Below are 23978 nucleotides of genomic sequence, written 5' to 3'. Positions count from 1 at the left end.
TATCTTCCTCCCTCCAGCAACTATCTCTGAATCAGTAGGGATTTCAAAATTAAGGCTCATTACCTTAAAATACACTGATGAAGGGCAATGCCCATAAGGCAGTCACTGATAAAAGGCAAAGAGAAAGTTTAAAGCTAGGGGCTTATCTCAAACCAGTCTCAGCATTCAGCTACAGAAAACGAAAGTAGGGTACAGCACATTGCCTTAATCTTACAGATTTCAAACAAAAGACTAGGGAAACTCAGTTGGTAAGGAACAGGGGAAATTTTGGTAAGAAAAACTATTTAAAGAACACGTGCTTCCTGCCTCTTTGATTTTCTGAGGCATCAGGAAATACGTTACTAGATACCTCTGAACAAAAAAGGGAACAGAAGCCCTGAGGATGCAGAAATTTACATTTCTTGTTTCTTTTATTTTTGTTTTAGGTTTGCTATATTTGAAGTAGGATATCATAGTGTGGTAGAGGCTACCAGTTTTCTAACCAGTATCCATTGTCTCCTCCTTTTTTGATAACAGAACTCCCTAACCTTAATAGATGCTTTCATGTATGTATGAAACTCAAAGACTATTTCTCAGTATTCTTTGCAATTAGGTGTGGTCATGGGATTAAGTTCTGGCCAGTAACACCATCAGTACAAGTTGTTAGATGAGACATTTGAGAAAGCATCTTTAAAAGGGATGAACTTCTTTGTCCATTCCCATTTTTCCTACTTCTTGCTGGACCAGGGATGTAATGAATGGAAGTCACGTGTTAGAGATGGTAGAGTAGAAACATAGAGGCTGGGTTCCTGATGACATCATGGAATGCCACACAAGGCGTGGACTGACCAGACTCGTTTTCTACATGGAAGAAAAAGAAAGGCTCTAATTTGTACAGGTTTTATTTTTATTTTTGGAGTCTACATTGCTCCCAAACAAATGCAATTCTTAACTCACACATATGAGTAAGATGCTGCCACGAAGGAATTTGTGAGAAATGAGTCCTGTCTCCTTTCCTCCCTGTGCACCCTAGACTTCCCAGCATAAGCTAGAACTTTAGGGTGACCTAAGTGGGTAGGAGAAAGGGGCATTAAGACATTCACCTGTATTAACAAATGAATGATAAAAGCAGCAAAACCACTTGTCAATTCCCTTTCAAGGTAAATTCAATTCCAAAATGGATCTCCAATTGGAGACATGCCAGGTTTATACATAAATGATTAGAATTCAAATATGATCAGTGGAAAGTTACCCTGCATTGGTCTCTGCTACTTTCAGACATATTTGGAAGTGGAAATTAATTCTTTGATGTGAAGCAGCATTGCTAAAGAGGGTCTATGTTTGAGATTGAGAAGTTTAAATTCAGACTGAAAAGGCAGAGTCAACATACATGTGTTTTGATGAGATCTGTTAAATCATTGCAGTATGTATTACGTATTAGCTGGGAAAATAGGAAACTGGGCCCTCTGGGTCACACTGGCAACAGGAGCAATTTAATAAAACAATCAAGTTAGGGAGAAAATTTGTAAGTTCAAATTTCAATTGACAGTAGCAAAAGATTTTAGCATAAAGCATTAATTTTTAAAGTATTATCAGAAAAAAGTTTCATTTATTTCTGTGAATACTGACTAAACAGACTCTACTCAGCCTATCTGTCAGTTTCCATCTCTCAATAATTAACAAGCTGCCTTTAAGGATTTCAAGTAGATGAGTCAGCCTTGGAGAAGCTAAGGTCCATGCAGTCATTTTTTAAAATGTGCTCTACTAACAGAGACCTAGATTCTAAAAGATTACTAAACTTGAGAATGGCAACCATATCTTTTTCATCATCCCCGAGGAAGATGACATAGGCTTATATTGCAACATGAGAAATTTGGGTTGAACATTTGAAAGAATTTCCTGAGAATTTTTAAACACTGAAACTATCTTTAAGTTTCCCGACAGTGGGTAATTCTGTGACGCAGTTCAGAGAGGATGATTCATACTCAGTATCACTTCAAGGTTCCTTATGGAGTCCTTGCCTGAAACACGCCCATCCCACTGCGTCCATAGGCTGACTTTGCTTTCCAGCCCTCAGAGGAAAGGAGCTGTTCCTGCTGCCTGGTGGGCAAGCACACACTTTTTTCATCATGCCCTGCATTGCTCCTCCTACTGGGAATGGACAGCCTCATGCTCAGCAGGCTCATGTTTAACTCCACCAAAGCACCTTCTCATTTGGGAAAAAAAAAAAAATCAAATCATTACTAGATTCTTTTTGTTGTTGTTGGAGACAGAGTCTCGCTCTGTTGCCCAGGCTGGAGTGCAATGGTGTGATCTCCACTCACAGCAGCCTCCGCCTCCCAGGTTCAAGCAATCCTCCTGCCTTAGCCTCCCAAGTAAGCCAGGATTACAGGCACGCACCACCACGTTCAGCTAATTTTTGTATTTTCAGTAGAGATAGGGTTTCACTGTGTTGGCCAGGCTGGTCTTGAACTCCTGACTTCAAATAATCCACCCACCTCAGCCTTCGGAAGTGCTGAGATTACAGGCATGAGCCACCGCACCCAGCCCATTACCAGATTCTTATAACTGTGAGAGATAGGCCAGGATGGAAGGAGATGAGAAATCTAAATCCAGAGGTGGATTACATGCACTAGTGGGATCATGGTTTTTGACATCCAGTCTTGTGTTCTTTTTATTATTCAAGAGGAGCCACTAATCCCAGTCCTGGATAAAAGAGACGCACCTTTTTCATCTCTGTAGGTCTGGAGTGGCGGGGAAACCCTAGGCTTCGCAGTCAAACAGAGATGTTGGTGTTAAAACCCTGACTCTGCTATTTAATTAGTTGGGAGAACTAAGGTAATTTACTTACCCTTGAATCTTCATTTTCCACATCGATAATGTGGAGGAAAAATGTTTTGATAGAGTTGTATAACAAATCTAAAGTACCAAGCATGATACCTTAGATAAATTAAAACCCTGCTTACCTCACTGTTTGATTTCTTATCACCAATTCTTACTGAAACCCTCAACCTTGCTTCAACTCTAGGAAAAGTGATCAATGTTCCAAGTAAAACACTTCTCCCCCTTTTCTCCTTTCTTTCCTACCTGATGTTATCAGAGACTTGGCTAGCTTTAGCTTTAGTGGAAGAGTATCTTGCTAATCCCAGCAGTTCTATTCTGTCCCATCATGATAGATGGGACATCTGAAGGCCACTCTCTCTCTCAGAAGCAATTATATACCGGAATACCAGAGCTGTCCATATCCAGTAGGAAGCAGATAAGTCAGAGACATAGTGTGCCTGCTGGAAGACCAGGCTTCCCAGTCTGTTTAGCTTACTGGTATCACTTGTTCAAATGACCTGACCTTCTGGACTCTGGACCTTTGCCAACCTTGGCCTCCCAGACCTGCTTTAGCACGTGAGCTTCTCAGGCTGACCCACCTGCTCAGACCCGTAGTTTCTGCTTCAGCCCCCAAGATGAACAGGAGCTACCTGCAGCAGACTAAGACAGGGAGGGCTCTCAGCCACTTGGATTTCCACACAGCTGTAAGTCCTTCCCTCTCTTTTCTGGTGCTTCCTCTGCCTCACCATTAACGCCTTATAAACTCATTTCTGAGCCCTCATACTTCCCTGCTTTCTTATGGCATTCATCAGTTTACATCAAATCCATTACCAGGTGTATATAGTTGAGTTCATGCCCTCCAAGTTTATGCCCTTTGAAACTAAAATGTCTCTTTTTAGACACTATTTAGATACTAATTTTCTAGTATTTTGTTTCTTCCATTACAAACCCATTTCATTTTTTCAAGTTCTCTGTTATTACTGTCTCCATCTTTCTGGTTCCTTGGGCTCACCTTTCTCTCATGTAAAAGCATTTTGAAAAGTAAAATTGAGGTCCAATATGAGGAATTCTTATTGCACACTTCTCGCCGGACCTTGTTCTCCAAAATTTACCATAAATACTCATCTAGTCATTCTCTGAAAAGTCACCTGGGCACTGGTGTGGGATGACATTTGAGGATAACTACTATGGGCAGAACTGAAAAGCATTATTATCTTTAAGTATGACTCTTTCAGAAGTTTGGAGTTATGCATAATTCCTATTCACTAGGTTCTAGGATTCGGTACAAATGAATATTCCTTTTAATTTAACTCATGTCAAAAAAATACTATTAGTATTAGCAAATATTCATTGAACACTGACTACCTGCCAGGCACTATGCTAACTGTCTGATATGCATAATTTATTTTAATCCCCACAACAAAAAGATAGCAACTATTTGTTGCGGGAAGTCAGGAACCCTGAATGGAGGGACTGGCTGAAGCCATGGCAGAAGAAAATAAATTGTGAAGGTTTCATGGACATTTATTAGTTCCCCAAATTAATACTTTTATAATTTCTTATGCCTGTCTTTACTGCAATCTCTGAACATAAATTGTTTAGATTTCATGGACACTTATCACTTCCCCAATCAATACCCTTGTGATTTCCTATGCCTGTCTTTAATCTCTTAATCCCGTCATCTTCTTAAACTGAGGAGGATGTATGTCACCTCAGGACCCTGTGATGATTGCGTTAACTGCACAAATTGTTTGTAGAGCATGTGTGTTTGAACAATATGAAATGTAGGCACCTTGAAAAAAGAACAGGATAACAGCAACGTTCAGGGAACAAGAGAGATAACCTTAAACTCTGACTGCTGGTGAGCTGGGCGGAACAGAGCCATATTTCTCTTCTTTCAAAAGGAAATGGGAGAAATATCACTGAATTCTTTTTCTCAGCAAGGAACATCCCTGAGAACAAGAATGCATCCCTGAGGGTAGGCCTCTGAAATGGCTGCTTCAGGGGGCGGCCTTCTTTTACGGTCGAAGGTGTAGGGATGAAATAAGCCCCAGTCTCCCGTAGCACTCCCAGGCTTATTAGGATGAGGAAATTCTCGCCTAATAAATTTTGGTCAGACCGGTTGTCTGCTCTCAAACCCTGTCTCCTGATAAGATGTTATCAATGACAATGCGTGCCCGAAACTTCATTAGCAATTTTAATTTCGCCCCGGTCCTGTGGTCCTGTGGTCTCGCCCTGCCTCCATTTGCCTTGTGATATTCTATTCCCTTGTGAAGCACGTGATCTCTGTCACCCATACGCTATTCGTACACTCCCTCCCCTTTTGAAAATCGCTAATAAAAACTTGCTGGTTTTACGGCTCGGGGGCATCACGGAACCTGCCGACATGTGATGTCTCCCCCGGACACCCAGCTTTAAAATTTCTCTCTTTTGTACTCTGTCCCTTTATTTCTCAGACTGGCCGACACTTAGGGAAAATAGAAAAGAACCTACGTGACTATCGGGGGCAGGTTCCCCCGATAACTATTACTGTTTCAGATCAAAGGAAATTGGGGGGTTTCCAGGGGCAAATTAACCTAAGGACTCAGAGCTAGTAAGAGGTGGTTACAATTCACAGTTCATATTCTTTTTTTTGAGATGGAGTCTTGCTCTGTCGCCAAGGCTGGAGTGCAGTGGCGTGATTTTGGCTCACTGCAACCTCCGCCTCCCAGGTTCAAGCAATTCCCCTGCCTCAGCCTCCCGAGTAGCTGGGACCTACAGGCAAGCACCACCATGCCCGGCTAATTTTTTGTATTTTAGTAGAGATGGGGTTTCGCCATATTGGCCAAGATGATCTCAATCTCCTGACATCATGATCCACCTGCCTCAGCCTCCCGAAGTGCTGGGATTACAGGTGTGAGCCACTGTGCCCAGCCACAGTTCATATTCTTTTAAACAGATGTTCCACCAAAACCGATATCCCAACAAATAACACCCTCCACCTCATTCCCTCCAACCCCACAGTCTTGTCCTCCTCCAGAGCACTGCTCAGTAGGTTCCCGCCCTAAGGGCCCCTCACGTTGCTCCTGCCGGCCAACCCGACCCCCTTCACCTACTCATCTTGGAATACTCCATTGATTGTGACTTGTTTTCCTAGTTTGTGTCATGCTAATGCTTACATATTTCCATTTTTCTGAAAATGTTTTCTTCATCTCAACCCTTTGACTGTTTCAGGAGACTATAAGCTCCTGAAAGTTTTTTTCTTTTGCAACTCCCCCCACACAAGTAGACGCAGTATACAAGGAGTCTCAATACGGGCAGGCTGAATGGGGGCTATGGTGTCCTTAATGACAAGATAGTCTTTTATCATTGGTCCAGGAAGGTTTTGTGACTCACTGCTCAAACTCTGGGAGTAGTAATATGCCTCAAACTTTATTATTAGCATGAATCTGGTGAATCTGAGATAATTTTTTTTCCTGTGCTTTTGGTTTTAGGGATTAAGGTTTTGCATGTCTTGGTGATATGTGTGCAGCCACTTGCTGACCCAGACCACAAGGTCCCAAATAAGTGACCCAGGTGGCCCAGGTAAGTTAATGGGGAAGAGGACCATAGGCATACTGGCAACATAATAAGAATGACAATAGATAACATTTACTGAATGCTTACCACATGTCAGGCACTATTTTGTGTACCATAAGTATATAAGCTCATTAACTGCAACAATGCCATGGGTTAGGTACCACCAATAAGACGCAGTTAGCACATGGGTTTCTCTCAAGGCTTGGTAAAGGGCCTGGAGGATCTGTCTCCATCCCCTCCTCCTCCCTACATCTACAGCTTTCTTAGCTACATCTCATTTCTTCAGCATCTAGCCATGTCTTATATATGAGCATATCTACCCCTCTCCAACCTGTTTACAAACTCCTGGAAGTGACAGCTGTGTTGACCCTTCTTACAAGGGTGATACTGTAATTTTCAGAGAGGAATTCAATAAATGACTGTTGATTTGAATGAAAACCTTGGGAGAGCAAGTCATTGTATACAGCTAAAAAATTTAGGCATAATTTTATTATAATACATTTATTATAATACATTTGAAGGCTTACCTTAAACCATAAAGAAATCACTTACATTTAAATTAACGCAGGCTATGCTTTCTGGATTCATGATTTGAGAAAAAATGGACATAGCTTTTGCCACCTCATTCTAGAAGGAAGAGAAACAAATCATATTCCATATCATAGGAACTAATGTTATTGTAAAAGATCACTTAGAGAGGGCAGTATATTCCTATTAAGGTGAACTCAGGGTTTTGAAGTCCACAAAGAAAACATGTTTCAGAAATCAAAACTAAACATTCCATAAAATGCTCCATCCAGTCGCATATTGTTGAATGTTTTAACAACCTGCCTGAGTCCAGTTTTTAAGATGCAGGCAAAAAGTTGGCATTTCCCCTTCTCCTATTGGAATCAGATTCTAAAAAAATAGGAATGAGGAACAAAATGCAAAGCCTGTCTTTGAAATACATAATTAGAACATAGAAACCTCAAGCCACAGCACAGCTGGAAACACTGCCAGAAACATTGGAAATGGAGGCTGGCAGGGTTCAGGAGAAAGCAGTCAGAGGCAGACAGTGCTCTGTATCTCACAAAGAAGCTACAACAGTACAGCTCTCAAAGGTAAGGGCACAACCTGAAGTACAAAACCTGAATTCCTATTTACAATGATGAGAACAGAGCACAGGACTAGTAAAGAGAACTTCCGTGGATCCTGTGGTGGCAGAGATGAGGCTAGTCAAGCGTTTCCATAGACAAGACATACTCATAGGAAACAGTATGTTCCTAAGACAGCAGCAGCAGAGAAGAGACTGCATACCAAAAACCACCTCAGTGCCTACTTCTGTTGACTTAAAAGAAATGAGGCCTGTGCATACTTGTAGATAAAACTCTGGGTTATATGAAGAAAAATTCTGCTAGTCTAGAACAGTGCTCTGGTGTCCCGCTCTGTTCTCTCTTTCTCTGACATGAATCTACAAATGACTGGTCTAAAAGAAACAAGTTTTTCTTTTATTTTTGAATTTTTATTTTTATTTATTTATTTTATTTTATTTTATTATTTTTTTTGAGATGGAGTCTTGCTCTGTTGTCCAGGCTGGAGTGCAGTGGCACAATCTCGGCTCACTGCAAGCTCTGCCTCCCAGGTTCATGCCATTCTCCTGCCTCAGCCTCCAGAGTAGCTGGGACTACAGGCGCCCGCCACCACGCCCGGATAATTTTTTTTGTATTTTCAGTAGAGACGGGGTTTTACTGTGTTAGCCAGGATGGTCTCGATCTCCTGACCTCATGATCTGCCCGCCTCAGCCTCCCAAAGTGCTGGGATTACAGGTGTTAGCCACTGTGCCTGGCCAGAATTTTTATTTTTTAGAGACAGAGTCTTGCTCTGTCACCCAGGCTGGAGGGTAGTGGTGGAATCATGGCTCACTGCAGCCTCAAACTCCTGGGCACAAGCTATTTTCCTGCCTCAGTCTCCTGAGCAGCAAGGACTACAGGCATGTACTATGTACTACTGCACCTGTTTTATTTATTTATTTATTTTTTTGTAGAGACAGGGTCTCCCTATGTTGTCTTGGCTGGTCTCAAACTCCTGGCCTCAAGTGATCCTCCCCCTTCCCAAAGTGCTGGGATTACAGGCAGGAGCCACTGTGCTAGGCCTGAAACTTACACTTTTCAATGATGAATAGTCAAAAAAGAACCACCACATGACACTCATAACGATGATATTTTTAAAAAGAGGAAAGGAACACAGTAGGACAAAATTAAGAAAATAACTGGTACAGTGGCTCACGTCTGTAATCCCGGCACTTTGGGAGGCTATGGCAGGCAGATCACTTGAGGTCAGGAGTTCAAGACCAGCCTGGCCAATATGGTGAAACCCTGTCTCTACTGAAATACAAAAATCAGCTGGGCATGGCCAACATGGTGAAACCCTGTCTCTACTAAAATACAAAAATTTAGCTGTGCACACGCCTACTAAAATACAAAAATTTGGCTGGGCGCATGCCTGTAATCCCAGCTACTCAGGAAGCTGAGGCAAGAGAATCACTTTAACCCAGGAGGCGGAGGTTGCAGTGAGCCGAAATCACGCCACTGCATTCCAGCTTGGGAGACAGAGTGAGACTCTGTCTCAAAAAAAGAAAGAAAAGAAAAGAACTGGCCAATGAAGAAACCCTAATTGAAAAATATTTCCATGGATATAGAAGATAGAAATGAGAAAAATGAACAAGATCACGTCAATCAAGTGGAAAAAAATCAGGCAGGCCTTAGATTTCTCCACAGCAATATTTCATACTAGAAGACAGAAAAGCAATGCCTAAAAGTACCTCAAGAAAAGCAAATGTCACCTTGAAATTGTAAATCTGGCCAAACTGTAGTTCAAGTACAAAAACAACAGGCAAATAAAATAATTTAAAATACCAATAACTCAGGGGATATCGTTCCTCCAAAGAATTTACTAAAATACTCACTTCAGCCAACAAAGAGAAAACTGGAAAAACAACTAGCACCAAACAACCTACTTAACTATACAAAGGACTCAAAAGTGGGGAATATGGCTATAGTACAGAGTGTAAATATTATATGCCTGGACAATGAAGCAATGTTAATACTAATGAAAGAAAGAAAAGGGAAAGAGATGAAAGGTAGAAAAGGCATTCCCATTTCCTTATCTTTATTATCAGCAGGCCAAAAAATATCACTTCAAACTGACAAACCAAGTACATTTAAGAGTAAAGTGAACACTATCAAAGTAAAATACCAGCTAAAATTGAGTATTGCATGGGGGAGGAAGAAAATAAGATGAAAAACAGAGGAAATATAGTAATTTCACCATTACTTATATTAGGGAATTAACAGGTCTTGTCAAAAGAATTAAATAATTAAGAAAATCAAAACTATGGTTTTAAAGTCACCACTAGAGCAAAAATACCAACTAGAGAAAATAACCACATGGCATAAGAGAGTAGAAAAAGTTATAGAAAGAGAAAGCATCAAACGAGACCCAAGATCAAATATATATCACATTAATATAAATGGATTATATTAAAAGATTAGCATCATATTATAAAGCAACACAGAAATTTATGCAGTATATAAGAGATAAAGCTAAAACAAAACAATTCAGAAAGATTGCAAAAATAAAGGATAGGAAAAGCTGTATATCGGTCAAATGCAAACCTGATCAAAACAAAGAGAGAAACAAGCAAAAAGAGGGGTGGAGATATTAATACTAGATAAGGTTGAATTCAGGGCAAAAGCAGTCAACATGACCTAGATAGGCACTTTATAATGCTAAAGTGAGGGATTCACAATGATGATGTAACAGTGATGATATATCTGTGCACCAAACAGTATAACTTAGACGTAAATAAAGAAAAACTACAGGAGCTGTACAAAGAAAGAAAAACACATGCCTTCAAAGAGACTTTAATTCACCTCACTCACCTCATGACAGACTAAGAAGACAAGATAATTCCCCTGGACAGCAAGAGAAGCTTAGAAAGTTAAAGAAATGATCTTGGCCCAGCAGAAGCCTGGAAAGTGTATAACCTCTTAAGTCTTGTCCTTCAATGACTCTCCCCAGCAGTATACGGAAATGGATCACCCTCACGTTTTGATTTCTAATTAATAATAAGAGTTCTCCAGCTATATTTTACCAGCCAGGAAAATAACCTGGCTTGGTTACTATTTTTCTGCTGTAAAATTTCCTTTTACTACATAGGAAACATGTAAAGCACTTCATATTTTTTAGGCTCTGGAATAGGAAATCTCAGGAGAGGCTCTTCCAGAGAGATGGTGTTCCAGGGTTCCAGCTCTAACTCTGTCCATCACTGAGGCATGACCTCAGGGAGGTCCCCTCTTATGTCTGGGTCTCTGCTACCTCCACCTGTCCAGTCAGGGGAATAAGGCTAAATGATCACTAAGGTCTCATCCAAATAACAGTAGTAGTTGGATGTAACTATGAAATATGTGATGGATCCCACTTCTACAATGGGCTGACACAGCAGTCCTCATTCATCTGAGGCTAATTCAACTTTGGAGAGCATTAAATTAAACTGTTCTCTGAGAACATTACAATGTAATCTGATGACTTGCAATTTTCATTTTAATTACTTGAGAAATTTCTCTACCCTTCTATTTAGAAATGCATGTTAGGTCTCCAACTGTAAATAAAATCATTGTTTTGCCAGTGTAGGTATAGATATAGGTTGCCATGGCAACAAAGGCATTGGTCTCTTTATGGTGACTACTTCTTTACGACGCAGTCAGAAGGAAAAAAAGGAAAAGCAAGGACAAATAAAAGTAATGAAGTCCTGGCCACTTCCAATTTACTTATGTACACCACAAGGCTTTACCTGATTCAAAGCTAATGCCACAGCGAAACAGGATGCTCTCCTGGAGAGAATTTCTCCTTTGAGTAGAGCTTCTTCTCCTAATATAGTACAGATTTTGAAAGACTCAGGGCTATTCTGTGAGGAGACAGGATTGTTCGATTAATGTTATGAACCTTTAAGTTCAATAAAATGATTAATAGCGCTCAGTATTTACAGTTCCTTTTGTAAGGATTTCCTAGAGCTTCCCTCAAGCCACTTAAAAGATTAAGCCCCATATAAAGACTATTTGCAAATACACCAGGCTACTGATAGGTTAGCAGGTCAAATCTAAATTAACTTTATTTTTAAAGCTCATTTTCAATTTTCTGAATTGAGGCAGTTTTAACCAGAAAACATACACATCTCTTTGCATCTGCGCAGGCTAGTTTCTAGACACAGACCCCATAATTTACGAGTATAAAGGTTCTGCCTGCTACTATATGAAATAGCTGATTAAGGCTCAACAACACCAGGAAACTTTTTCTGGGGGATTTCCAATCTGAAAATATTCATATGTCAAATATTTGAAAACACGAACACTAATTTGAACATAAATTATAAAAGAATCCCATGAAAACAGAAACCTTTAAAAAAAAATCCAAGAATGTCAGTGATATAAAAACAGCAGCGGTAAAACCAAATCCTCTTCCTTTGTGCATGCTGCGGGGGATTAGGTTTATGAGAGCAGCCTGGCTGTGCAACTATGTCATCTGTCATAACGGGAGTTGCAACTCCTGTCAAAATAGAGTTCAAATGGGATGAGAGAGGACAGTTCCCAGAATTGATGTGGAATTTGTACTGGCTGACCAGATCACTTTTTCAACTCATCTCCACTGGGTGAAATAAGTTATTCTTGGACGCGACACAGGGGAGAAAAGTCCTCTGGCCTTTCCTAAGCAGAATTTATTTATTTATTTTATTTTTTGAGACAGAGTCTCGCTCTGTTGCCGAGGCTGCAGCGCAATGGCGCGATTTCAGCTCACTGCAACGTCTGCCTCCCCAGTTCAAATGATTCTCCTGCCTCAGCCTCCAAAGTAGCTGGGATTACAGGTATCTGCCACCACTGGCTAATTTTTGTATTTTTAGTAGAGACAGGGTTTCACCATGTTAGCCAGGCTGGTCTCGAACTCCTGACCTCAGGTGATCTGCCTGCCTCGGCCTCCCAAAGTGCTGGGATTACAGGTGTGAGCCACTGCGCATGGCCTCTAAGTAGAATTGAAATTCTCGTCATTGCAGTGTACACTCAGGGAGGCATCCCTAAGTAGAGGACAAGAAGGCTGGGAATTACAATGCTGAATAAGTGATGCTCTAGTGCTATGTGGTTTGTTTGTTTTTTTTTTTTTTTTTGGCCTCCTAGAATCATAGAATGGTATGAATGGAAAGAATTATTGAATCCAGAGGTCAGCAAACTATGACCCTTGGGCTAAATGTAGCCTACAGCTAAGAATGACTTTAACATTTTTAAAGGCCTGTAAAAACAAAAACAAAGAATACGGGGCAGAGATCATATGAGGCAGAGACATATGTGGCCCCCAAAGCCTAAAATATTTACTATCTAGCTTTTCATAAAAAAAGTTTGCTGACTCCCAAATCTAACCATCTCATTTGTAAAATGAGATAGGTGGTCAGTTCACAGCTATATAAGTCATATATATAAGCTATATAATACAAAAGTTGAGACTAGACTCCAAGTTTCTCAATTTCCACTTGGTTTTCTTTCCACTATAACCCAGCTATCCCCTTGTTTTGGAAAACTGGTATTGCTACACTCTTCAGGGGAGTTTTTCAACAGCCCATGTTCTACTTCGCTTTGTGTTCCTTTGTTTTCAGTATAAAGAGGTTTTGTGTGCCAGGTTTCCAAAGTTTAAATGACACGAATGACAACAGTAATACATTAAACATTGATCATTTCACTATTTCAATGATCATTCACTAAACATTGAAGAAAGAGTTTCTATGGACAAGAAATAATCCTGGTACAGTAATAATAAAATAACTTTTTTTTTTTTTTTTTTTTGAGACAGAGTCTCACTCTGTCACCCAGGCTGGAGTGCAGTGGCACAACCTTGGCTCACTGCAACCTCTGCCTCCTGGGTTTAAGCAATTCTCCTGCCTCAGCCTCCAGAGTAGCTGGGATTACAAGGTGCATGCCACCATACCTGGCTAATTTTTTGTATTGATAAAAGAACGTATAAGTCATGGTCTCTGTCTTCAGACTTCATTTTCATGTCACATACGTTTATTAAAGAACTACTGGATACCAGGCACTGTGTTAGGTGGTGGGATACAAAGAAACCTCAAGGAGCTCACACTCAAATGGAGAGAATGGAACATGCATCTGCTAAGTACAACATTAAGCTGTGTCAGAAGTACCAGGGAGGTGATACAAATAGAGCACAATTAAGGGATATCTGGAGGTGACAAACATCACTTCCAGTTTCGGTGATTACAAAAGCCTTCACATATGAGGACAAAGTAGTCCTTGAGCTTACCAATGAAGGAAGCTAAGATTTCCATAGACAAGGACAACAGGGAAGATGGATCTAGCAGAGTCCAGCATGCGAGATGACTTTAAAGCAGAGCCTGAACCCAACACATTGCCTCTTGTTCTCACTATCTACACAATCACCAGAGAAGAGTGAAAGATGAAAAAATTACTTTTCCCATAAAACTGTCTGATATGGCTAACTTGAGTTTTCTAAAAATAAAAACATTTAAAATTAAAACATTTGCACCAGATGGAAAACAGATTTCAGAGGAACTGAATTTTATTTGTAAAGAGAAAAAAAATCCTCTCTCAAAGACTACACACAATGCTCTCAAAGTTAAGAGGAAAGAGTCTTACCAGTTTGTAGCAAATTGCAAAAGCAAGAACATAGGTATCTGTGGTGAACTTCACATTTTGGTTTTTCATCTCTATCAATACTTCCAAAGCACCTGCCAAAAGTGAAGAGTGGATCGCAGTGTTAGAGTTCCTCTACTGTTGGCCCCCAAAGCTCTTATCTGTTCAGCACTATCTACAGAAAAGTGTATTTCAACAAAATAAAAGCTATTCCTCAAAGTCATTTAGCAACTAACTAAATGTCGAAATAAACTATCAGGTCAAACAGGAAGAACTAATGTTTTAAAGGCTGCTTCACAATTTTAGCATAAGTAAAATCTGGGATATTTAGTTTAAGGGATGACATGCAATGCGATGTTTTCAAACTTCCTAAGGTCTCCAGAATTCAGCCACTTATCAGGGATATAAGAATCATTTTTGCATGACTCATTTTTCCCCCTAATTCCTATGCCAGCAAACATGGCAGAATTTTTCAGCAAATAGAAATTGCAGTACTTACTTTTATATTTGCCTTTGATAAATAACATATCCATCAAAATATTGAATGATGTGGAGTCTGAGAAGAAACCTCGTAAATGCTAATGAAGAAGAACAATACAGTTTGGTTAAAAGTTAAAACTATTTATTGAGGAGGTACTTTTACTGTCTCTTATCTAGCCAGGTCTTATTTTTCTGCATACTTTACTGATTTGGCCTTCTGAATTCTCTAATATATTTTATATACCCAGGTTTTATTTTTGAAAAGTTGGCCAGGCGTGGTGGCTCATGCCTATAACCCCAGCACTTTCGGAGCCCAAGGCAGGTGGATCACGATGTCAGAAGTTCAAGACCAGCCTGGCCAACATGGTGAAACCCCGTCTCTACTAAAAATACAAAAATTAGCTGGGCATGGTGGTGGGCACCTGTAATCCCAGCTACTCAGGAGGCTGAGGCAGAGAATTGCTTGAACCCAGGAGGTGGAGGTTGCAGTAAGCCGAGATCATGCCACTGCACTCCAGCCTGGGTGACAGGGCGAGACTCCGTCTCAAAAAGAAAAAAAAAAAAGAAAAAAGTTAAAATGCTGTCCACTCTCTTGGCTGTCATGCTGAGAGGTACAGCAAGAGATCTCTGGGTTTCATAATCACCATGAAAGACGTCTTTAAGGAACCATCACCTGTCATGCTTAGGAGAAAAGAAACTAGACAATTAACCCTGGCAGAGTGGTCCTGGAAACTAGGTGCCAGCTATTAACATGAAATGGCAGCTATAAATATACTTGAGGACTAAGGCAGGAGGGTCTCACACAACTATGGTCTTTTTTTGGCAACGGATAATACAGAATTGATTACTCGCCTTTTGAAATAATTCTCCAAAACAGTGGTTCTCAACATTTTTTTCCAACTTGTCTGTATGTATTTATTTAATTGACAAATAAAAATTGTACACATTTGGCCAGGTGTGGTGGCTCATGCCTGTAATCCCAGTACTTTGGGAGGGAGAGGCGGGATCGCTTGAGGCCAAGAGTTCAGGACCAGCCTGGGCAATACAGCAAGACCTCATCTCTTAAAAAAAATAATAAAAATTTAAAAAATTAGCTGGGTGTGGTGGCACAAGGCTGGAATCCTAGCTACTTGGGAGACTGAGGTGGGACGATCACTTGAACCCAAGAGTTATGAGACTGCAATGAGCTATGATAATAGTGCCACTGTATTCCTGCTTAGGTGACGGAGCAAGACCCTGTATCCAAAAAAAAAAAACCCAAAAACCAGTATGTTGTTTTGAAATATGTATATATTACAGAATGGCTAAGCCAAGCTAATTAACATACGCATTACTTCACATACTCATTTTGTGTGGTGAAAGTACATAAAACCTATTCTTTAGGCAATTTTGAAGAATACGATACATTGTCATTAACTATAGTCACTATGTTGTACAGAGAAATCCCTTGAACTTATTCCATCTTACTGAAATTTTGTATCCTTTGACCAACATCTTGCTAACATCTCAACATTTTGTGTGCCATGATAATGGGACACACGGTATTCAAATGTGTCATTAAATGCCTTGCTCAAGTTCACTCTTTTCTGATCACCTACTATGCAGACCCTGTTCTAGGTGCTGAGAATAAAGAAATGATAAACAGGATATACACCCTGCTCAAAACCCTACTAGGGTTTGTAATCTAGTAGAGCTTAAATTCTGGTGGAGAAGACAGTGAATAAGACAAGTGAAAAAATATTAATTTCAGCTATTAGTAAGGTCTATGAAGAGCAAGTAGAGAAGATGGATGGAAGGTAGTCAGGGAAGGCACTGTGAGAAGAGACCTCAGTGAGGTCAAGGAGGGAGCCTCAAGGATAAGAATGCAGAATGTTCCAGTTAGAGGCTGTGAGCTCACCATGGCTGAGGAAGAACACCAGGTCCAGAGTGAAGTCAGCAAGGGAGAAAGGGGAGATGGCACAACGGGCCCCCTAGGTCAGAGTCAAGGGTCTGGGTTTTCTTCTAAGTGTGAGGGAAAGCCACCAGAGCAGCCCCAGCCAATGGAAAAGCATTTTGAGTCACCAAGGATATTTTAGAATCACAATGTATGTGACTCTAAATTTTCAATTAGCCTCATTTAAAAAAGTAAACAGAAATAGACTAAATTATTTAACCCACTATATCCAAGATGTAATTTCAACATGTAATCAATATAAAAATTAACATACATTGCAGTCTTTTTATAATAAGTAATTAAAATCCATCATATATTTTATACTTACAGCACATGTAAATTTGAGTTAGCCACAGTTCAATGACGCCATGTGGCTACCGTGCTGGCAACACTACAGGGTTGTAAGTAGGGAACAAGAGAAGTTCGGGTAGAAGCAGGATTAGGTCCTATGTCACTTACTCGAATTTGTCCATTCTACTCCAGAAAATTTACCTATACGTGACTTTTTCATATACAAGCAGGATTAAAAAAACCCCTTTGCTTTCATCTTTTTTATTTTTGTTTTTATCACCATACTCATAGCTATGACTTATTACAGTGGGAAGCTTTTGTTTTCCTTTCACTGAAACACTAACATATGTTTATTAAAAAGTCAAATAATACAAAAATGTATAAAGTAAAAAGTGAGAATGTTTAATAATTCTACCTCCTAAAGATAAAGTGATTTAGTGTATATCTTTCCAGTATATATGTATTTATATTTTGTTAAAATGTTAATGTTAATGTGTCTTTTTTTATGGAACAAAAAAAACAGGATCAAACTATCTGTACTGTTCTGAAACAACCTTTTCTCTGCTTACTAATATATTATGGTCATCTTTCTAATACACAGGTGTCATTAAATAGGGGCAAGCCTAGAGTTAACATGCCTACCATGTACAGAGAAAATTTTGTATAAAAAAAGAGTAAGAGGCAGAAGAACAACTCAGCTTGTTATGTAAGTTCCTAAATATACAAAAAGGTACCTGGTGGCCAGCCGTGGCCCCAAAATTTAGCAAATGTTTCTGATTATGGGAAACACAGCCTCATGAAAAGCAGTCTAAGCTTACACTCCCCCAAAGTGATGTTTCTGTTCTCTACATGGCATTTGGTAATCAAAATGACTTTATAATGAATGAATGAATTTATAATGTCTCTAGGTCCTAGTTTCTTTATCTACAAAATGGAAATCTACCTTATCAGGGCTATTGTGAGAAACAAATAAAATGAAACATTTAAAGTACTTAAAAACAATGTTGAAGAGATAGTAAATATTCAATGAGTAGCTGTAAAAATAATTATTTACTTTTGTTTTTAGGAACAGAAAGTCAGAATATGTGATGGAAAGTATTTTGAAAATAGAAAAGCACTTCCCAAATGTAGTCTTCAACCAGAAAAATACAAATACAAAATCGAGAGGGAATACAGGTAAAGGACAGGAATGTCAGTCTTTAAATGGAGACTGTCTTAAGCTCTTCTCTATTGAAAGCCCCTAAAAGAGCAGGTGTACAACCCACATTGATACACATCCAAGGTAGGATCATCTGTACCTATACCTCTTCCACACTTGTTCTACATTACTCCATCCCCCTTCACACAAACTGACTGCAAGGAAACTTAAAAATGCAGAGATGTACTCATTCAGCCCCAGCAGCCTTTCTTTGAAAATCTAACTCAGGAATAATGTATATAGAAGAGATGCCTTTTCCAGTATCACCAAAAACACACACACTGGCAGAGAAAACAATTAGGAAACAATAACCTGGTCTTTCACGAGCTCCACTGCAGATTCCTCGAGATTCAACTCGTAACACAACCTCATAAAAAGCGGTCCAAATTTATACTCCCCCAAAGTGAAATTTTTGTTCTCTGCATGGTACCTGGTAATGAAAATGATTCAATGAGCCAAAAGGTAGGACACAAGAAAAAGGACAGACACAGACTACGGCATGTACTGTGCCAGGTGCTGGGACACAACAGAGAACGAAGTTCTCTCACAGTCTGGAGGGGGAGAAGTGGAGATTTCAGACAATCAGGAATCCCGGAGTGCAGAAGTATACCAATCATTTAAACAAGTAAACAGAATTTACAGCAGACTGACATAAAATAAAAGAAACAGAAGAAAAATATATGTTGTAATCATTCTCTAAATTTAGAAACAACCCCGAGACTGAGTGTGAGCACACCTTAGGAAACAGCAGGAGTCTAGTAGCATCTGTAAGTGCATTAGAATGGGCCCCACCCAGAGGAGAACAAGGGAAAGAAGTGAGGGTGATGCTCTGTGCTCCTGGAGGCTGGTTTCATCCTCATATAGGATGGCAGACAACCAACAGTCACATTTACAATTTACAGCAACTCTCTGCTTTTCTAAGCTTGGGAAAGGTACACCCGGGCTACGATCACCTGGCTAAACAAATTAAATGTGGTTTTGAACATTTAAGTTTTAGGAAAAGGCTAATCTCAAAGACAATGATGTCTTCTATGTGGCTGGAGATTTCTACAGGCAGCCAGTCTGCCAGTCAGAACTGCATATCACTACTGTAAATTTACTTTCAATAACCAACTCTTTTTGCTTTAGACACCAAGAGGACAATATGTGACAAAATCAACACCTCATGATTACATGTAAATCAGATTTTAGAAAGACTTATTCATTAAGAATCTTCATATTCATATTTCTTTTAGATTTAGATTCATATAATGAGTGAATCTAAAATACCTTGGGGAGAAGCGCTGATGACAAAACAGGATACTTTTTACCTTCTGCTTAAAATCATCGAGGAGTCAGAGTAGTATTATGCTAGTCTATTCTAAATGCATATACTACAATGATACCATAATAGAATGATGAGGTGTACTTTGATACATTTCATTATCCACTTATAGAAGTTACAAATAGGCCGGGCACAGTGGCTCACACCTGTAATCCCAGCACTTTGGGAGGCCGAGGCGGGCGGATTACAAGGTGAGGAGATCGAGACCATCCTGGCTAACATGGTGAAACCCCGTCTCTACCGAAAATACAAAAAAAAAAAATTAGCCGGGCGTGGTGGTGGGCGCCTGTAATCCCAGCTACTTGGGAGGCTGAGGCAGGAGAATGGCATGAACCCAGGAGGCGGAGCTTGCAGTGAGCCGAGATCGCACCCCTGCACTCCAGCCTGGACGACAGAGCGAGACTCCATCTCAAAAAAAAAAAAGAAGTTATAAATAATATTCATTGCTTCATTACAACACTTATAAATTAAGTTTTTGGAAGGCAATATAGGATAGTGGTTAAGGGTTTTCAGGCTCTGAATCCAAACTGATCATTCAAATCCTAGCTCTTCTACTTGTGTGACGATGAGCAAATTAATTAACTACTCTGTGCTTCCGTCTCCTCATCTGTAAAATGGAAGGAAGAAGAGAACCCAACTCAGTTTTTTTGTGAAGATTAAATGAGATGATGTGCCTGGCACACAAGTCTTCAACATATAAATCTTTATAAAACGTAAGGCATGCTAAGGAAAACATCTTCAAAAATCAACATATTTCAGTAAATATTCTCATGAGAAACCTGTGCCAGATTAAAAGCAAAAGAAAGCAAAAACAAGTTGCTGATTTGACATTAACATGCTAAATGACATTCACATTAATAAAAGTGCTAGAAAGTCACTCAGATAATGAACTGCCTTCTGGACAAGAAATGTTCAAGAGGATCTAAAATTCCTCAATAAACCAAACAGCATTTGGTCAACATAATGAGGGTATTAAGATGCTCCCCATTTTTGGCTCAATAAAAAGCTTATGTTTCAGCTCATGACTCTCCTTTCCCAGCCACAGGCTGCGTGACTCAGGGAGAAAGAGAACATGTTGGTTGAGCCTTGGATCTACCCATCTTTCCACTTGTCCAGCTGTCTACAAATAGAGGGGGAAAAGGTCAGCAACTGGGTAGAGATTTATTAGCATCAGTAAAGGAATTGAGTCATACTTTGAATATTTATGATAAAAATAAGAGTAGAAAGAGTGTTCAGAATATTTATCTCATTTTACTACTCTTATAAACATTGAATAGCTTTGTGTAGTAAAATGAGAGGAAAACATGCCAAAGGGAAATGATTTAACTTTGTGAAACTGAAATACAGAATTAAGTTTGTAGATACAGTGTGACTTTAAATTAGCATAACACTTTTGGAAAATAATCTGACAGTTATATATTGATAAACTTTAAAAAGTTCATACCCCCTGATCCCCAAAAGGAAACAAACAGTAAGTTTTATGCAGCGAGTTTCTCATCATGACATTATTTATACTGGTGAAATATTAGAAAAAACTTCAATGTCCAACAATATGGGCATAGTTGATGAAAATACCTAACATATAATAAATAATGTATTGCCATTAAACTATGATTCCTAAGGATATGATTAACATGAAAATATTTATATTTAGAAAATTATTATACAGCAATAACTAACAATGTAAAGCAAAATCTACCAAAATAACGAAATCTTTACATCTGTGGAAAAAAAAAACGCAAAAATATTAACAGTGGTTTCTTAGATGGGAGCAACAGGCCCCAAAGATGGCTGCCATCAATTTCTTCCTTCTCTGTATGTGCATATGGTTCCATCCATCCAGAGGTAGAATCCTTTTCCCCTCCCCTTGACTTTGGTCTGGCCAGGCAACTTGCCTTAACCAAGAGAAGCCACGCCAATTCTGGGCAGCTCTATCATGCCTGGCAGCTCCCATCTGGGCTGTGGGCCAGTGCAGCTCAAACTCACAAATGAATAATGAGGCACTCCAGAAAGACAGGGAAAGGCCACATGGAGGAGCAATGAGGCATCACAAACTCAAGAGAGGCCTTCTTGGACCGTGTAGTACAGCCCAGCTACCAGCTGACTGCAGATGAGTGAGTGGCTTCATCTGACACCAACCAAGAACTGCTCAGTGGAGATGGGCCTGAATTCCTGATCCCAGGATTATGAGAAATAATAAATAGTCACTGTGTTAAGCCATTAAGTTCTGGTGTGGTTTGTTATACAGCAACACACAACTGAAACAGCAGAATTTGTGATATATTACTTCTCTCTACTTTTTGGTGTTTTTCAATTTTTCAATGAATTTTTTAATTTTTACTTAAAAAAAGACTTTTTTTAATGTTATAAAATTAATGTCCACTGTAGACAAGTTTGAGAAATCAGAAAAATATACATTTAGATAAACAAAAAATACATAATCCATAATTCCCAGAGAACCAGTTAACTTTTGGTAGAGAATCTTCCAGTATTCTTTATATGATTATCTTGTATTTCTCTCTATAAATGTACATATAAACGCAGGTTCATATATAGAAACAGATCTTTTAAAAATGGAAAGGAGGGCTGGGCGTGGTGGCTCATGCCTGTAATCCCAGCCTTTGGGAGGCTGAGGTGGGTGGATCACTTGAGTCCAGGAGTTCGAGACCAGCCTGGCCAACATGGCAAAATCCACTCTCTACTAAAAATACAAAAATTAGCCGGGTGTGGTGGCAGGCACCTGTAACCCCAGCTACTTGGGAGACTGAGGCAGGAGAATTGCTTGAACCTGGAGGTGGAGGTTGCATTGAGCTGAAAGATCACGCCACTGTACTCCAGCCTGGGCAACAGATCAAGACTTCATCTCAAAAAAAAAAAAAGGAAAATAGTTAAAAAAAAAAAAAAGGAAAAAAGCAATGAACTTAATTTCAGAAATGAAGTCTGTTGATTTGATGTCATACTGCTCCCTGATAAGCAAGGCCTTTGCTGGCTTTCCCAGTGGCAGGCTATGCTTACATGTGAGTTCTTTCTGACATGGGAAACTTTAATAATGGATCAGAAAGGTATAGCAGGACTGGAGGAGGGAAAATAGGAGTCCACTGAAAGGATTTAGGTGAGAGACATTAAAGCCTGAACTAAGACACTGCTAACGGAGAGAGAGGGAGGAAGGCTGGAGCAGAGGGAGATACCAAGGAAGTGGAACCAAGAGGATTTCTTACCCTATCAGGAAAGAGAGGCAAATGACATGAGAGTAAAGAGGCTCCAAAATATCTGTCCTGAGTGACTAGCCAGTGAGAAGGAAAACAGAAGAGGAGTGAATTTGTACATAATGAATTTGAAGACCTAGGTGATAAGTCAGTGATAGGCTGGTAACTTCTTTAGACATAAAATATCTGCTTTTCTATCCTTAGCACCCAGCATATAGTAGGAACCCAGTAAGTGTGTGCTCATTAAGTGAATGTAAGTATCTGGAGTTCAAGGTAGGCATCTGAACAAGAGATCTGGAAGTCACCGGTATAGAGGTGGCAACAACTTCAAAGTGGATCAGACTGCTCATAGAAAGGAACAGAGTAAGAAGGGAGAAGGGTGGCAACATTCCAAGGAAATGCCTTACCTGTAAATAATATTTTTAGCCAGTTCCACATGGTCCCGGGACTCACACAAATGTAGTAAGGTTATCAACTCCCCCTTCAAGATGAGCTTGTTCTGGGTCAGTTTCTCTTTCAAGTTTCTAAAATACATTTCTGGAAGAAAGCACAGTATGGTGACCATCACTCAGGCTGACTGGGAGTATAAGGAGTCTGACCTCAGGAAGACGGGGAAGCCCAACCCCGGCTCACTGCAGAGGGACACTGAGAGGGGTTCAGGAACACACAGCTGCCATCACTGGCCAATCTCCTCTAGAACAGTGTCAGCAGATGGCATCTGTCACAGGAGGCAGAGACATGGGCACAGGGCCAGGCCCACTCAAGACTCTCTAAAATAAAATCTGTGGGGTAAGAGCTCAAGAATTGGCATTTTTGATTCCCTAGGTGATCCTCTGGTATACTAAAGTTTGAGAATTACTGTTCCAGAGGCTTGGCTCAAATAACTGAATCTCTAGGTGACTCATGAGAAAAAGAAAGAAAATGTAGCCAGACACCCAAACCGTCAACTGGCAGAGAACCAAATGGGAAAACTAAAAAGAAAATGTGAGTTGAAGGTAGGTTTGTCCACAATGGTGGACCCACATGACTCATGTTTCTTTCATTTGATTCAACCTTACCTCTTTTTCATTCCTCTTGGTCTCTTTTTACTCAGCTGTTAGAAGGCATGCCAAAGCAATATGTAATGGGCAGGAGGGAAAACAGTCCTCCAAACAGCAGCAGTTTTTTAGTGACAGAATCATTTCAATGTCATCACAGTCTATCATTCTCCCATGTCTTTGTATCTGATCAACTGTGGGGACAAAAACCAAAAGGAGGCACCTCTTCTTGGCATCAATAAGGGGCTTTATTCCCACCAAAATGTGGGGTGAAAAGCAAAGCAGGCACCAACCAAGTGTCTGCTTTCCAGAAGGCAGAACTGTTGTCAGTATCAGAAGCTGCCAGGAAATAGCTATAGGATTTGTTCCAAGGCCCAGAGCTTTGAAGGAATGCTGCTGAAAGGAGAGGCACAAATACATCTAAAACACAAGAACTAGAAGCAGAGGCACTGTTCTCA

General features: G+C 39.9%; 1 protein-coding gene across 4 annotated transcripts in view; it reads right to left on the bottom strand.

The window, feature by feature from the left end:
• PTCD2 (pentatricopeptide repeat domain 2) overlaps positions 1-23978 on the bottom strand; it is a 43827-nt gene that overhangs the window by 14554 nt on the left and 5295 nt on the right. Inside the window, exons 1-7 of one of the 4 annotated variants that reach the window (XM_063664872.1) lie at positions 23542-23667; positions 22891-23020; positions 18266-18383; positions 14551-14629; positions 14055-14146; positions 11192-11305; positions 6913-6987 (exon numbers count right to left, since the gene is read on the bottom strand). In XM_063664872.1, coding sequence (XP_063520942.1) covers positions 6913-6987; positions 11192-11305; positions 14055-14146; positions 14551-14629; positions 18266-18383; positions 22891-23018 — 606 coding nt within the window. In that variant the 5' untranslated portion in view covers positions 23019-23020; positions 23542-23667. Of the gene's footprint in view, positions 1-6912; positions 6988-11191; positions 11306-14054; positions 14147-14550; positions 14630-18265; positions 18384-22890; positions 23021-23541; positions 23668-23978 lie in introns of those variants that run through there. The other 3 variants (XM_063664871.1, XM_054489904.2, XM_054489905.2) reach the window with 3 other exon arrangements.

Source organism: Pongo pygmaeus, chromosome 4, assembly GCF_028885625.2.
Source record: "Pongo pygmaeus isolate AG05252 chromosome 4, NHGRI_mPonPyg2-v2.0_pri, whole genome shotgun sequence".
NCBI classification, from domain to species: Eukaryota; Metazoa; Chordata; class Mammalia; order Primates; family Hominidae; genus Pongo; species Pongo pygmaeus.
Note: the sequence above shows the minus strand (reverse complement) of the source record. Positions and strands in the feature narration are given on the sequence as shown.